We start from the raw sequence: 14,600 nt of genomic DNA on the forward strand, positions 1-14,600 counted from the left end.
CGTCTTCGAGCTCAGAGAATAGGTGTGTCCCGGTGTCCAAAACAACCGCCCCCAACCCGGAAACTGCCAGTCAGCTGCCAGGAAGCAGAGGCTGTTAGCTGTTAGCTAGCGCTTCCAATTGTCCGGTGGTTTATCACAAACCAGCGGGGGGGCTGCTCTTTAGAAACCGAACATCCCACTCAGACTGACCATGAACACCGCCTGTCTGCTCGAGGTTTTCTCTGTGGCTTGTTTTGTGCTGTTAAGCCAAGCGACAGCAAAGGTAAGGCTAGCGTTAGCTTCAGGGGGTTAGCATCACACAGTGAGGAAATGGTGTTAGGAAACGAGAGGAAATACACATATCTCTTTAAATCTGCATTCAGGAGCAATGATCTGTCTGGTGTTGACTTCTCAGTGTAATATTAACACGGTTAACTAACGCCTGACACCACCGAGCTAACACATGAGCTGCGAAAAGGTCGCTAACGTGATGCTAATGGTGCTAAATGTGAGCTTTATCTAATGGCTGTCAACACAAATATATCCATAAAATCACTTGTTTAAATTGATCTACGAGCTGTTGAATGTGAGTGTTTTATTTTAACCGGATGAAGTTTGAACTGGCTCATATGTGCATTCTAAAATAAAAAACAAAAACCATTCCGTCATATTAGCCCTAACCCTAACCCTAACCCTAACCCACATACTTGAGTTGAAGTACTCATTATGCAGAGTGGCCCACTTCAGAATGACATATTTATATATAGATGATAATGTTGTATACATAAGTGTCTACTTCGAGGATGCGGCTGATGCAGCCACTTATACTGTTTAATGTGTTGTAACAGCTGTATACTAATACTCCTTTATGAAAGTGTTGATTAGTATCATTGCTGTACGGCCTGGGCCTGGTTAAAGCCTTTGAAAAACAGAATCATACAGAGAAACGGCAGCATTTATTTGTTGATCATACTTTAAATTACTCACCTGGTTCAGCGATTTAAGTTATCAATTAAATGTAGAGGAGAAAAAATGTACACTCTGCTTCTGAGCTGTAATGGAATAGAAGTGTATTCCACCACTGAATGCTACAACTAGAACTAATGGAAAAAAGTAATGATGATGATGATAATAATGATATTAGCAGTTTTTGTGAGACTCATTTTGTAAATAGCACAAAAATATGAACTCAGCAGAGACTTCATATATATCAAGAATACAGAAGAAATGGGAGATTCTTAAAAACATAGAATCGTGACCGTAATGGCCAGATTCAACTCTTACGTGTGCTATGTGTGAGTATTTCTCTTGTGGGATGTGTTTAACAATTACAATCTTTCTGTTACAGAATTCCGAAGACATCCGCTGCAAATGCATCTGCCCACCATACAAAAATGTTACTGCAGGGAAAATCTACAATCAAAATGTCTCTCTCAAAGACTGGTATGTTAAAGTTCTGTCACAACAGTTCCCTAAATGTTTATTTCCTGCGCTTCACAATCCTGCTAATGTTATCCTCTTGTTTTTCAGTAACTGCCTCCATGTAGTTGTTCCAATGCCTGTGAATGGAAATGATGTGGAGGCGTACTGTTTACGTTGCGAGTGTAAATTTGAAGAGAGGAGCTCGGGAACCATCAAGGTGACTTGACACTGAAGTATAATATATAATATATTTTCAAATTTCGAGGATTGTAAAGTTAAGAAAAATTGTTACCATTCCTCATGTTTGTCTCTTGTGATTAAATCATTAAACATTCAAGTATTGATCACCTTGCTGACAACTTGTTTCTTAAATCACTTGGTTATCTATGTTTGGATCATACATGTGTGAAAGGAAGCCAGACTAATGGGTGATCACTGTGTTTCTTCAGTTCACCATCATAATGTACCTCTCCATTTTGGGACTGCTGCTGCTCTACATGGTCTACCTGACTCTCCTGGAGCCCGTGTTGAAGAGGCGTCTGTTCGGACACTCGCAGCTCATCCAAAATGACGATGATGTCGGGGTACGTGTTTCTTATCACGTTGCAGCATTGCAAGATTCTTTGAAGATGATTATGCTTCTGCCTCACCCATTGTAAACAGTTACTCTGAAGTTTTTATGTGTGTGTGTTTAAATAGCTTCCCTTTGCACAACACATCACGTGGAATTTACCTGTTTCTGGATAACATTTAACACGGTCATGTGTTCCTGCAAATCATTTTCAAAACCGTGTGTTGGCAAGATGTTGAATAAGTGGATTTATACAGGGCTATTAAATAATTCAAATCATTGCTGAGTTATTGTTATTAAACTTTTTTTATTAAAATTTTAGATAACATTCATTTATTTTCCAGCTTTTCAGCTACACACTTTATTTTAAGTTTTATGTGAGTGTTACAGCAGCTAGTTCAAGCAGAAGTGAGTGGGGTTTTTAAAAATGTTTTCCCACTCCGTAGCTGATTTTATATGTCATGGGAGAGCTCATTACAGGATCCAGCTACCACAATCACTTACAAAACCACTATAGGGGCAGGCAGCTTTTTCCATCACTGAAATATCACAGAAATGATAGACTAGGATCTGAAAGGCTAAACTGTTCGGCTGGAATCGTGGTTGTAAGAGCATTGGCTTGACCAAGACCTGGGACAGGGGCGCTGTGGCAGTAGTGCAGTGGGATGAGATCTCTTCTTGTAGCCATGGGTCGTTGTCCTTTTTAAACTGAAGCTAATCAATGTTACAGTAACAGACCTTTCATAGGCTGTCGTGTCAGTTTGAATAGTCTGGAAACTCAGATCAGCTCAAGTGTTTGATTAAAGTGCTGGTACAAAGTAAATTTATTACAGACAAAACCTGAAGGAAACTGGGGTTTAAGATAAATCCTGCAACTGCAGCACAAAGTCAGATTTCATGTCTCAACCTTATCCTGTATTTCATTCCTAATTATTTAATATAAAAAGCACCATTAAAGAGAGGGCAAGCCGTTTGGTTGGATTCAGTATGACGCAGTATTCAGACATGTTTAGATTATAAATAAAGGGAGTCACTGCCTGCCTTTGCCTGAGGGCAGAGAACTGAGCAGCCGCGCTGAGATTTCTGTTTTCACTGGCAGAGTTCAAGCCAGAGGAAGTGTTACATGATAGGTCTCGCTTAAAAAAACGTCTTCGGCCATGCAGAAAACGGCAGCAGACGTTTACAGTGGTCAGCATCATAGTGAAAGGCTGTTGGTCGGTTCCCTGTTTATGGCGCAACAACACAAAAACAGAATTATGGTATTTATCTCAAAATGAAGAGATAATATTTTTGTAGCACAGTACCGTGCTCCTAGATTATATATTAGAACCAAACTGAAAGAGACAAATTGCCAGAGGAACCACTCAAACCGGAACTGCTGCTGTTACATTAATTACGGAGGAAAGGGTTGGGCTTGTAATGTTTAGTCAACGTTTAATACACAGGATGCACAACTTATAATTATCGCGCAAGAACAAACTGCTCAGAAAAAACTTTTCTGCTCTGTGTCCAAATCCTTTATTGTTAGAACAATATTTTGTGTTTTCTCTGATAACAACTTTATTCATATAGCACTTCAAAAAACAAGTCAAAATGTACGTTACTAACAGATATGAAAATAACAATGTTTAAAAAGGATTATATCTGCTGCTACTGATGTGATCCTCTTTAAACTGCAGATTGCGTTACAGGAGTGCAGTGATAAATCAATAGAACATTAAGTTGATCATTAAAATCCACTCTGAAACACTCACCATTATAGAGCTGCTAAACTAAAGTTATAATAATTCTGCTGGTGGAGCACCAGTCTCAGAAAATGGACTGAGATTTGTCTGACAGCATCACATCTTTGTCCTTTCTGGGTTTTCAGGACCAGCAGCCTTTTGCCAACGCTCACAACGTGCTGTCTCGCTCCCAGTCTCGACCCAACATGCTGAACAAAGTGGAGCACGCCCAGCAGCGCTGGAGGAGGCAGGTCCAGGAGCAGCGCAAGTCTGTGTTCGACCGCCACGTTGTTCTCAGCTAAAACTGCAGCGTGAGCAGGAGTTACTGATGCAGGAGGAAAAAAAGAAAACAACAAAAAAACACTGTGATGAGCCCTCAATTTCTATCACTTTTTTTCTCTCATTTGTTGTTTGTGTCTCATCAAGTGTGATGCATCTAAGGTAAACATGGGAAAAGGGTCCTCTGCAGATGGGTAATAAAAGCTTGGCACTTGTTTATAGTTTGCAGGCAGCCCAAGAGATTAAAGTGAATTCAGTCTTTTCTTTTTGCACAATCATGAGTTAAGAGTCTTAAAAACCATTTTCAAAAAGCAGAATTCAATCCGCCTGCGGTCTAGTTTACAGAAGTGCCAAGTCACCATAGAATTCGAAATTAAAAACATTGATGGCCAAGACTAATAAATGGGAGATAAAAGCAAAACTTTAAAGTAGATATTTTCTTCACTCACTCTTTATGCAACCTGTCAAATGACACCCGTCAGTCCAAAGCGGACTTTCAATTTTATAAGCCAAAATGGCTTTCAGAGTAAAACGTCCAGATGTTGGTTGGTGCCACTTTCCATGGCTGGATAACTGGCGGCAGTCCTGAAAAGTCAGCATGTAGATGGTGGGTGTTTTCATCCAAAAGCTAATATACAACTTGGAACTAACTGCTCTCACCACAGGGGAAAAGAAGTAGTGTAATAAAATAGAAATCCTTCAGCCTTCTTTGAAAAAAAAGCATGTTTTATAATAAATCCTTTATCAACATGTTTCCAATCCTGTATTCGTACCGCTATGTTTAACGTCTGCTAACCGGTGTGACATCCATCGATTCATGCATTTACATACATTTGATGTTTGTAAGTAGTTTCACTGAACCTTGTTGCAGAAATCGGATGCAATTTCTTGGTGATGTCATAGTGAATGTAGCTGTGCTATTGATCCTCATCGAAGACCCCAATGAAATCAGTGCCCTCTTCAAATGTGTAGTGTTTTATTTTGTCACTTCTTTGTGCTTGGTCTACAACCGAATTTCACATTAAAAGTCCCTGTTGTTACGGGAGAGCTGTGTTTTTCGAGCTCATAGAAGTTTTATTTTGTGAGTAGCTGGGCTGTGTACACGAGCAGGGTGAATGAAGGAACATGGGTGGAAGATGTTTTTGAAAGGGTTCTTGACTATTGTACATGTAATACCTTTAACTTTGAAATAAATTTATGTAATAATTGTGATTCATACATTTGTGCACTTCCTCACTCTTTTGAATTAGCTGCAGGCAAAACCAGCCACTTCTCTTTCAGTTGGAAGAAAAACCAGTTTGCATGGAGTCTAATGAAGAGATCCCTCTGTAAATCCCCTTTGGCCAATATCTGATCAGAGTGTTGGCATCACATTTCAGATTCAAAACAATATCGTGAAATACAGTTTGCTATGAAGACTCAACTATGAATGTTAAATAATGAATTTGGCTAAAAGAACCTTAAACCAGTGGTTCTCAGACTGTGGTCTGTGGAATACTGTCAGAGGATCCATGAAAAATGTCCAGATTCATCCATTTAAATTATCATGACGAGTTCTGTGTTGAGATTGTAAATATATTTGAAATAAATATCTAATATATTTACTAGTACAGGTGTAGAATGAGGACCAGAGGGGGTCCCTGAAGATATTCTATTCTATTAGGGGGGTCCTTGACTGAGAAAAAATTGATCTTTGCTTTTAACAGCTCCAGCTGCTGTAGTCATGGCATGCTGCTAATTTCCAGACAGAAATTCTCCTGTTACTTTTATTAACTCTGAAACATCTGGAAACCGCTGTATGGGCGGGCAGTGAAAGGAGGCCTCATTAAAACCTGTTGGACTAAACAGTGACTCCATTAATTAACTTAGGCTGTCTGTACTGTATTTGATAAACCCAGACTATCAGCACAGTGATTTTTTCATACAGCTGCGTCATCGTTTCCTGAGCAGTCCCCCCTTTTCTTCTCCCTCTCCCTCTCTCTCCCTCTCTCTCTTCCTCCCTCTCTCTCTGCAGTTGAACTGTTTTCCACAGGAGAAAAAAAAAAGAGTCAGTTTGCAGTTTGCACAGACAGAAAGCGACACGGGCTCTGCTACAGAATGGATCCCTGAGCAAAAACTCTGCAGCAACAAAGAAACACAGGTAGGACTTTGGTTTCAGCAAATTCAATGTTCAGTATGTGGAAAAATGTAACTTTTAAGCCACTTGGATTTGTGGCATCTCTAGTTAGTTTGTGCTCATAACAGAATCTCCTTGTGTCTCACACTCTGTTGTATTGTTGACATGATTATCAGGACCCAGCCCTAAGTTATTCACAGACACTGACTCTGATTGACGCTGGTAAACTATTTAACCCACTGGTTGATGGTTGGGTGGGAAAGTGGGTCTCTCTCAGCCTGAGTGCTGCATTTGTATTGGACAGCCTACAGGGGGCGCCTCAGCCTATGAATTTGATAGGTCCAAACTAATCCAATCAACGTCTCTAGCAGCTCCTCAGGTGTTGTTCACCTGTGTTTATTTTATCATTCATGTTACAACAAGTTTCAGTTCAGTTCTCATTGTTATTCCAAAGTGCCACAGGAACAGACACACAGGGATGCACAGCTTATCTGTATTAGGACTTTGCATTGACTTCCATTCGTCGTGCCCAACCAAAACCGTATGCCTAACCTTAACCATGACCAGTGCATGACTAACTCCAATGGTTACCATCACCACGACTCACATCTTACCACTAGACTTAACCCGGAGCTCAGGAATTCAGTTTTGCCTCATTAAGACCAGGTCCAAGGAGGCAAAACTGAATTAACCCTAACCCTAAAAGCTTAACCATTATAACTCAAGGCCTCGCCCTAACCCTAACTATATAACCAAGTCTCAACCCCCAAACAACCCTTTCAATTTGTTAGGACCAGTGAAAATGAGCCTGACAACTATAGAAAGATAAGCACACACACACACACACACAGAGATCTTAACACTACATTTGCCTTCAAGGTTTCTCAGCAGGAAATCAGGCTGATGTTGTGGCTGCTCTGTGGTAAAAAGCTCAAATATGTCAAGATAAACAAGTGACCTCGTGTTAAAAGTTGTTCCTCTCTGCTCTGCAGTGTTTTTGACTGTAGCTGCAGCGATTCCACAAATATTTCTCCCAGAAGTCACACGGTGTTACTTGTTTCTGAGTGAATATTGAAAATAATGCCAGGATTAATAAATAGAAAGACCAGGGTGGTTACAAATAGTCGTTGATTAAAACTATTCAAGTAACTACTCACTTCACTCTATCACTTTATTGTTTATAGTTCACACACAAGAAAACTCTCATCCTTGCCAACACATACCCTTCAGGTTAAATGTAATATCCTTATTTCAGGGGATGAAAGACCGACGGATGCAGTAGTTTTCTCAGTGGCACACAAACTGTCAAATGGAGTACATGAAAACAACAACAACATTAGAGCAGCCAAAACAGGTTTTAAATGTGCTTGGGCCTGTCGTCTCTTTAAAATAAAAAACATGGATAACCGAACAGTCGGGATTCCAGGTAACTCTGTCTGAACAACAACAATTCAATCAATTTCAAATCACAACACACGTGATCTCAAGGCACTTTATAGTCAGGTTGAGACTGAGACTCGACAGCTCCTGCAATAACAAAAACAAACTGCAGAAAACCCACAGTGACATTACACTAAGTAGAAGTGTGTGTTCAAATGAAGTGATAGTGTTATATTTGTAATGTCAAATCATCAGAAATAGACACGTGTGCGTCCTCACCAGACAAGCTCCCTTTTCCCCTGTCAGGCTGAATCTCGGCCGTGAGCGTTGACTCACCCACATCAATCCTGGAGTTTAAGAGCTGCCTCAGGTCTGTCTCTGAGATGGTGTTTATTACGATAAAATGTGTATTTCATTGAAGCTGCTGCCAATCATCGTGTGGTGACGTTGACTTCCTGCTCTTCTCAAATTGGTTCAATATTTGCATACGCCACCTCGACCCCTCGCACCTCTGGAATGTGCAGGAGCTGAAGGAAAAGGTCTGAGATGAATCTGTGGAGTGTAGGTGGCAAAAGCCGCACAGAGCCGCGGAATAATCCTTCTGAATCCCAGAGGATTTGGGATTCACGCTGGATCCTCAACAAACACACCAGGTTTAGGGATTCCACATGAGCTAATAAACACTTACTCCTTGTTACTGTGGCTTTAGCAGGTGAATGATCATGTCAATGGAAAAGAAAATCAGACATTTCCAGCGTCAGAGCACTGCGGTCAGTCTTCTAACTTTTCAGATAATGTAAAACAAGGTTTCTAGAAGCTGTAAGATTTTTGTGAAGGTATCTGACTTGTTTTACTTGGAGCAGATGAATGCTGTGTTTTGGTTTAAACTCTGTTTGATGCTCCTCTGTCACGCAAGAGGAGGATGTGGCTTTTAATGAGGAATCCAGATGGCACTGCCTGTGATGATCAATGGAACAATGAATTCCACGAGTAAGAGCTTCGGTTACATTCTGGTAAAACGTCCCACAAAAAGACAGAGGAGTCCGAGCCTCTGTCTTTTGTGCTGAGACACTGAGGACCCGCCGTGTTTCTCAGGAAGGACGGTCTTTACGAGACCTTGAAAGGTTCCGAGTGGGTCTCGGAGAGAAAAGCTGCACAGTGGCAGAGCCGTCGGCTTCCTGCTGACTTGATGTTACGAACTGTGATAATGGATGTCTGGGTTTTGTGACTTCCTCTGTTCCCAAGTCTGTGGGATGATAAGACGCCCCCAAGAGACCGAGAGCTGTGGGTTTTATGGACGAGTCGCGCTTTGACATACGCAGTAAAGATGTTACTTGTAGGTGCACCGGCAGATTGTGGAGGGATTGATACCATAAGGATTTCGATGGGATTGTTTGATAAAAATGGAAAATCTTTTGATCCTTTGCTCTAAGATCTGTCCTTGAAAACCGTTTGAGCTTGACAGTTCACCTTTGACCTTGCAGCCGACAAACCACTTTCTTCCTTTTTTTTTTGTTGATGTCTGGTGATTTATATCACCCGAAATATTTAGCAGCGATTGACAAAAGGAGATCTAGAAAATAAATCGGTTATTTAGTTTGTTTATGCCGCACATCTTTCTTCTGTCTTTTATCATGAATCAGTGTGAGACATGAGCTACAGAGCTGCTGTATAAAATAACTTATCCCACTTGTGCTGCTGTCAGACAAGGACTGTCCTGTGGATATTCTCCTGAAACAACCCGATGGGTCTGTAGGTGAGGACGCAAAAGTGCGAGTTAGAGAGTTTTTCCTGCCATCCCATGTACGCGACAGAGGCAAAACTGACAAATACAAAAGAAAACAACTTGTAAAGACAACAATATTCAAGAGCTTTAGGTGAAAAAGGAGTTAATTTGATGTAAACAAAAAACGTATGATTTCCGTAGTGTAATAAATATGTCATGTCCTGCCTCCTGCTGCTCTATCCAGGTGCCACCAATCACCTGAAGGCTCCGGACATTTTCTTGTAGTTGTGTTCGCATCTGACAACCTGGACAATCTCCCTCTGTGTTCTTGAAATGTGAAAGGCAAACTCCGGAAAATATCCATACTCCACTTTTCTGGACAATTCATGCCTAAGAACTGCTTGGTTTTTACAGTTAAACCGATGGATGAATGGATACAGATCACTTGACATTCTGTATATTATAGATGTTTATAATTCCTCTTGCTGTTGTCTGGTATATACAGTTCACTGAGATGGTTACTGACATCATAGAGACGCTCTTTATTATTCACTGTGTGCTCGAGAACCTCAGCACAGAGAGAGTTGTTACATTTCATTTGGTTTATTACATTTTGGGTGAACATTTAGATTTTTGTGGTTTCTGCTATTTTAGTTCAGCTCTAAAGCAACGACACTGTCTAGAGATGTGCTCTAGCACAAGGAGACTGTGCACATTTACTTAATCACTGTACTTAAAGTGTAATTTAACACTGTTTCACTGTCGACTGCACCAAGTGTCCCTGTCGGGCATGTTTGGGTGTTATGAACTTTATTGCACCTGTAACCACAGGTGATGTCACAGGGTCCTGGAGTTCACCTGTACAGTACATCAGTTATAAAGTTAAACCACAGGAGGTCAGAAAAAAATAAACATTCAACCAGCCTTTGTTCCTCCCATTTCTATGCATAACAACAAAGAGGAGAATGTACATTCACACACATTGTATTGTTCCCAAACACAGTTACTATTTGGACATAGTTGTTCTTTTTATGCCATCTACTACCTTACAGATGAAAATATTGCCCTATTGTTTATCCTATAGTAAATATTTTTATGAAACCTGCGGTAGCTAGTACATGCAGTGTTTTGTGCTTTAGTGAACTTAATCTGTAAAGTAACTGCAGCTGTTTTATAAATGTTACTGCAGATAAAATAAAATATTTCCTAATATTTCAGAAGTAAATTTAGTACTGAAGTACTTATTTATGAATAGTAAAAGTATAGTCACAACATTTAGCGCTAAAATACTTAGGAATGAATAAAATGTGTTCTTGAGACAAAAGCACTTGTGTAAAAGTATTTAGTTCTACTACCTAAACTTTGTAGGTTACTTGAGCCAAAGTGCTGCAGTACAAGTACTTGGTCGCACATTCATCATGTCTGACAAATGAAAGACATCTTTGTGTGGGTGAAATGTATTCGTGTGGAGCAGCGGAGGATCGGAGCAGAACAATGTGTTGCAGTTCTGCTGGCAGCGTCTCCAGCTGGTGAATATTCATCTGCACTCCTCAGCCCCCCCCCCCCAACTCTCCTCAACCCCTCAACCCACCATGACAATAAACAAGGAAAGAGAGAGAGAGAGAGATTGAGAGAGAGATAAATAGATTTGTTTGATAGATAGATAGATAGATAGATAGATAGATAGATAGATAGATAGATAGATAGATAGATAGATAGATAGATAGATAGATAGATAGATAGATAGATAGATAGATAGATAGATAGATAGATAGATAGATAGATAGATAGATAGATAGATAGATAGATAGATAGATAGAGGGAGATAGAGAGAAAGAGAGAGAGGGAGAGAGTGGGAGAGGAAGAGAGAGAGTGAATGGCTGAGGAGAGGGGCACACATGGAGGAGGAGGCGGGGGGCAAATCCCAAGAAAAGTTGAGGAGGCGAGGGGGGCAAACAACCCATCTCCATGGCAACAAGTCCTGCCTCCCCTCTGCAGCAGCAGCAGCAGCCCAGTGGTCTGTGCTCTATGGTCTGTTTCTATGGTCTGTGTCTGTGAAAGAGGAGGCTGGACTCGTTCTGTCGGTTTTCTTTGGAAAGACATGAGTCGCAGTTCACTGAGGAGGTGGCCGGGGGGGTGCAACGCGTAGAAGGAGCTGGATCTGTGCGTCTCTGAAGGATTATAATCCGAACATGTCCGCGGCCATGGATGTGAGGACGAGCTCGGAGGTAACTGTTAATCTGACGAGTTAATGACGAGCTGCTGCGGGAAGGTCCCACTCTGAGTTAGTGAGGAACGAAAACACACCGAGAAGTGCAGCTGAAGTTTAAACAGGTTTAAATGAAGTCCTGGACTCACTGTGACCATATTTGGTCATCGACATGCTAAACGATGAAGTGCAGAAATACGGTGTGTGTGTGCGTACACTGGTTTTTGTTACTTCTTCGGGACTGTATCCAGTATAAACCTTATCGGGACCAGTTAGGTTGATCTATGAATTGATCATAGTTAAGTTTGGGATAAAGTTTTTTGTTGGTCTGTCCACAATGAATGGGTTTCAATGCAGTGTCCTGACAAGGATGGCTACAAAAACTTGCAGGGAATGCATTATGCCAATGAATGTCCTCACAACTATAGAGAGACAAGTACGTGTGTGTGTGCAGTTTCTCCTTTGAATGAAGTGTTCCACTAGAGTAACTGGCAGTGACTCTGTGGATAGTAATTAGTCAAAGTTATTATCGCTGAGATAAATAGACCAGACGATTGAACTGAACTTTACTGGAGGGGCCAACAATATGTCTGTGTATATTGTACATTAATACAGATTTATACAAGAACATGCAGTTTTAATTAACGCTGTACAGTATGTGCTGTATATGTGTACATACAATGAAAGTAGCTACACACCGTACATAGGGGAATGTTGAAGGAAGCAATAACAATCTTTGATCTAAGAATGATGAAAAATTTCACTGAGTGAAAATACTTCATCGCAAGTCAATGTCCTGCACTTGACTTGCAATCTTTTGACTCTAGATAGTGTAAGTTCCAGATAATCAGGAAACTGTACTGTAAAATATCAGGAAATAGTGACACTTGTATTATGTTTAAGTCAAAACCTCAAACGTTTTGAAACTCAATTAAGATTGTTGTAAATAAATAAATGTAAAATTTAAAGGAAAAGCAGCTCATCCTTACATTTAAGAAGCTTAAACCTTAAAACATTTGACAATTTATCATGAGAAATAACTGAAGCTACTTACAAAATATTTGATGGCAATCCATTATAGCTGTACTTCTATGTATTAATAGGTACTAGATCATCAATAACACAATGTTATGTATTTTATTGTATTATTTCTTTGTACATAATTTTATCTAAAATCATTTTTATTATTATGATAAACATAGCTGCAGATTTAAACAAAAATGATCAGCAATTTAGGACATGTTTTAAACAAGTCATCGGTTTTTAGTACAGATGCAGTTCTACGATTTGTTTTAAATACATTTCTAACACTGAAAGTACATATAACATGTACATATATTTTTTCTTAATTTAATCATTTCGTGTTTAGGTTAATTTGTCACCTGATTTTTTAATGCAGATCTAAGTCCATACAGATTACAAAAATATTGTTACATTTATTATTATTAACGCGATAAATCATGCATATTCATTAAAACAACACTGGCGCTTGCTGTAATTGTATGTCTATCATGAATGTTCTTATTAGTGTTAAACAGATTACATCTGAAATCCTTATGATCTTATTCTATTGAGTTCATGGCAAACCCTATAGCTGTGTGGCCTTGTTTTCTTTAGCTTTCTTTTCTCCCTAAAACGTCCTATTGTGCAGATCAAACAATGACCTGGCCCTCTCACTGGACACGACTGTCAACACAAAGTTATTCAGGAAGTTCTTCTTGTTGTCCTTGAACAGGAGAAAGTCTGGGCTGTCCATAGCCACTTTTAAGGCAACTTTTTAACCTCCCATTTGAAGTAAATTTTGTCTTCCTGGCTCTATTTATCCATCCATGATTTACTGAGGATACATGGTCAGGCGTCTCTGAGAGGGAAGGCCTGATACTGCAAACCAAAGAGCAATTCTACAGGAACATCTTTCTTTGACATCTTGCTTAATTGTACTTTAAGGTCTTTTAGGTCCAGACAAATACTTTTGAGTGTGAGAACTCATATGTTTTCCTGCATCTATGCTTGGTGTCCACACTACTCCAGAGTTTCAAGCCCCCAAAACTGTGTAAAACACTGTTGGCCTGTTTTTTGTTAGAAAACTGTGGGGTTGCGTATTATTATGGATGGACAGAAATAGACATAGAACAATGCAGTGGACACACATTTATGCTTCCTGTTTGAGTTTTAACAGTCAAGACTCGACTACCTGCAATGAGTGGAAAATGCTGTTAACCTTTATTTTCATAACACCAACAATAATAGCAAAATAGACAATCTGCTTCCTGTTTACAATGGAAAGCACAACGGTCATGTGATATTTGTTTTCAGGTGTTTTAGTAGAGATTATTCCTGATATTTGTCTGGATTGGACTGAGATTGTTGCTGTTATAAAATGAAAATGTATTCATGTGGATTGTAGCCTCAGATTTGTGGGGAGTACTTCTGAAACATATGGTTTTAGCAGATTTCCCAGGCACGGATCTTATTCAGATCACAAGTCAATCTCCCTTTACTTTACCCCAAAGCTCTACTAAAGATATCCGCCACTGAGAGAATGTCTCCTTTGATACCAAAAAAGCTGCTTCCACATTTAATTTCCTCTCCTGGCTGCACAATTGAGCTGATGTGCTGTAACCTTAAGATAATGTGATGTTAAATTGCGTAGATGTGGGTTTTTGGTCCACTTTAAGAATATGATATTAGTGCCTAGCTTTAGTATGTGGCAGTAATGAAGCATGTTTCCATATATCCTCAGTTCAATATTAACATGTTTCAAACTCTCACATCTTATTCTAGACCAGTTTCTTTGATTCATCTTATAAACATCTTCACTACTACAATTATACTAAGACTGGAGGTTGCTATCCCAGAAGGGCTTACCTTCCGTACTTTGTCCACTGAGAGCTGCATTCTCGTTCTGGTCCCATGTGTTTAATTAAATAAGGATCTGCATCGGTCTGGTGTTCAACGCATTTGTACCCGATCCCACATTCCACTCCATGTAGTTGGATGTGTTGTACCTGGAACCCGCAATGTGGATATCCGGTGGATGATGACATTTACGTTACAATCACGTTAGCGGACTAAACTGACGCAGAAACTATTAATTCGCTTTTAACAAGTGGTGGTCAAGTGGGGTTTGTGGTGGCAATCTCCTCACTCGAAGTGGTCTAGATTGGCTGTCAAGTAAAATAAGCAAGCAATCA

At 39.9% G+C, this 14,600-nt stretch overlaps 2 protein-coding genes across 3 annotated transcripts in view; both read left to right on the plus strand.

Moving 5' to 3' along the window:
- Window positions 1-66: 66 nt before the first annotated feature.
- On the plus strand, window positions 67-5,193 carry tmem9b (TMEM9 domain family, member B). The gene is made up of 5 exons (XM_061068884.1): window positions 67-262; window positions 1,328-1,422; window positions 1,510-1,618; window positions 1,851-1,985; window positions 3,843-5,193. The coding sequence occupies exons 1-5, from the start codon at window positions 191-193 to the stop codon at window positions 3,996-3,998; spliced, it is 567 nt and encodes a 188-aa protein (XP_060924867.1). The 5' UTR covers window positions 67-190; the 3' UTR covers window positions 3,999-5,193.
- Window positions 5,194-6,089: 896 nt separating this feature from the next.
- dennd2b (DENN domain containing 2B) overlaps window positions 6,090-14,600 on the plus strand; it is a 46,799-nt gene continuing 38,288 nt past the window's right edge. The window contains exon 1 of one of the 2 annotated variants that reach the window (XM_061067920.1): window positions 6,090-6,115. The gene's annotated coding sequence lies outside the window, so the exon portion shown is untranslated. Of the gene's footprint in view, window positions 6,116-11,257; window positions 11,426-14,600 lie in introns of those variants that run through there. The other variant, XM_061067919.1, reaches the window with a different exon arrangement.

Source organism: Limanda limanda, chromosome 3, assembly GCF_963576545.1.
Source record: "Limanda limanda chromosome 3, fLimLim1.1, whole genome shotgun sequence".
Taxonomy (NCBI): Eukaryota; Metazoa; Chordata; class Actinopteri; order Pleuronectiformes; family Pleuronectidae; genus Limanda; species Limanda limanda.

Bases quoted from the DNA above. Each gene is read 5' to 3' on its own strand.
- tmem9b (XM_061068884.1), top strand. From the start codon at position 191: ATGAACACCGCCTGTCTGCTCGAGGTTTTCTCTGTGGCTTGTTTTGTG. The intron at 1,619-1,850 runs GTGACTTGACAC...GTGTTTCTTCAG, and splicing joins GGAGCTCGGGAACCATCAAG to TTCACCATCATAATGTACCT. The intron at 1,986-3,842 runs GTACGTGTTTCT...CTGGGTTTTCAG, and splicing joins AAAATGACGATGATGTCGGG to GACCAGCAGCCTTTTGCCAA.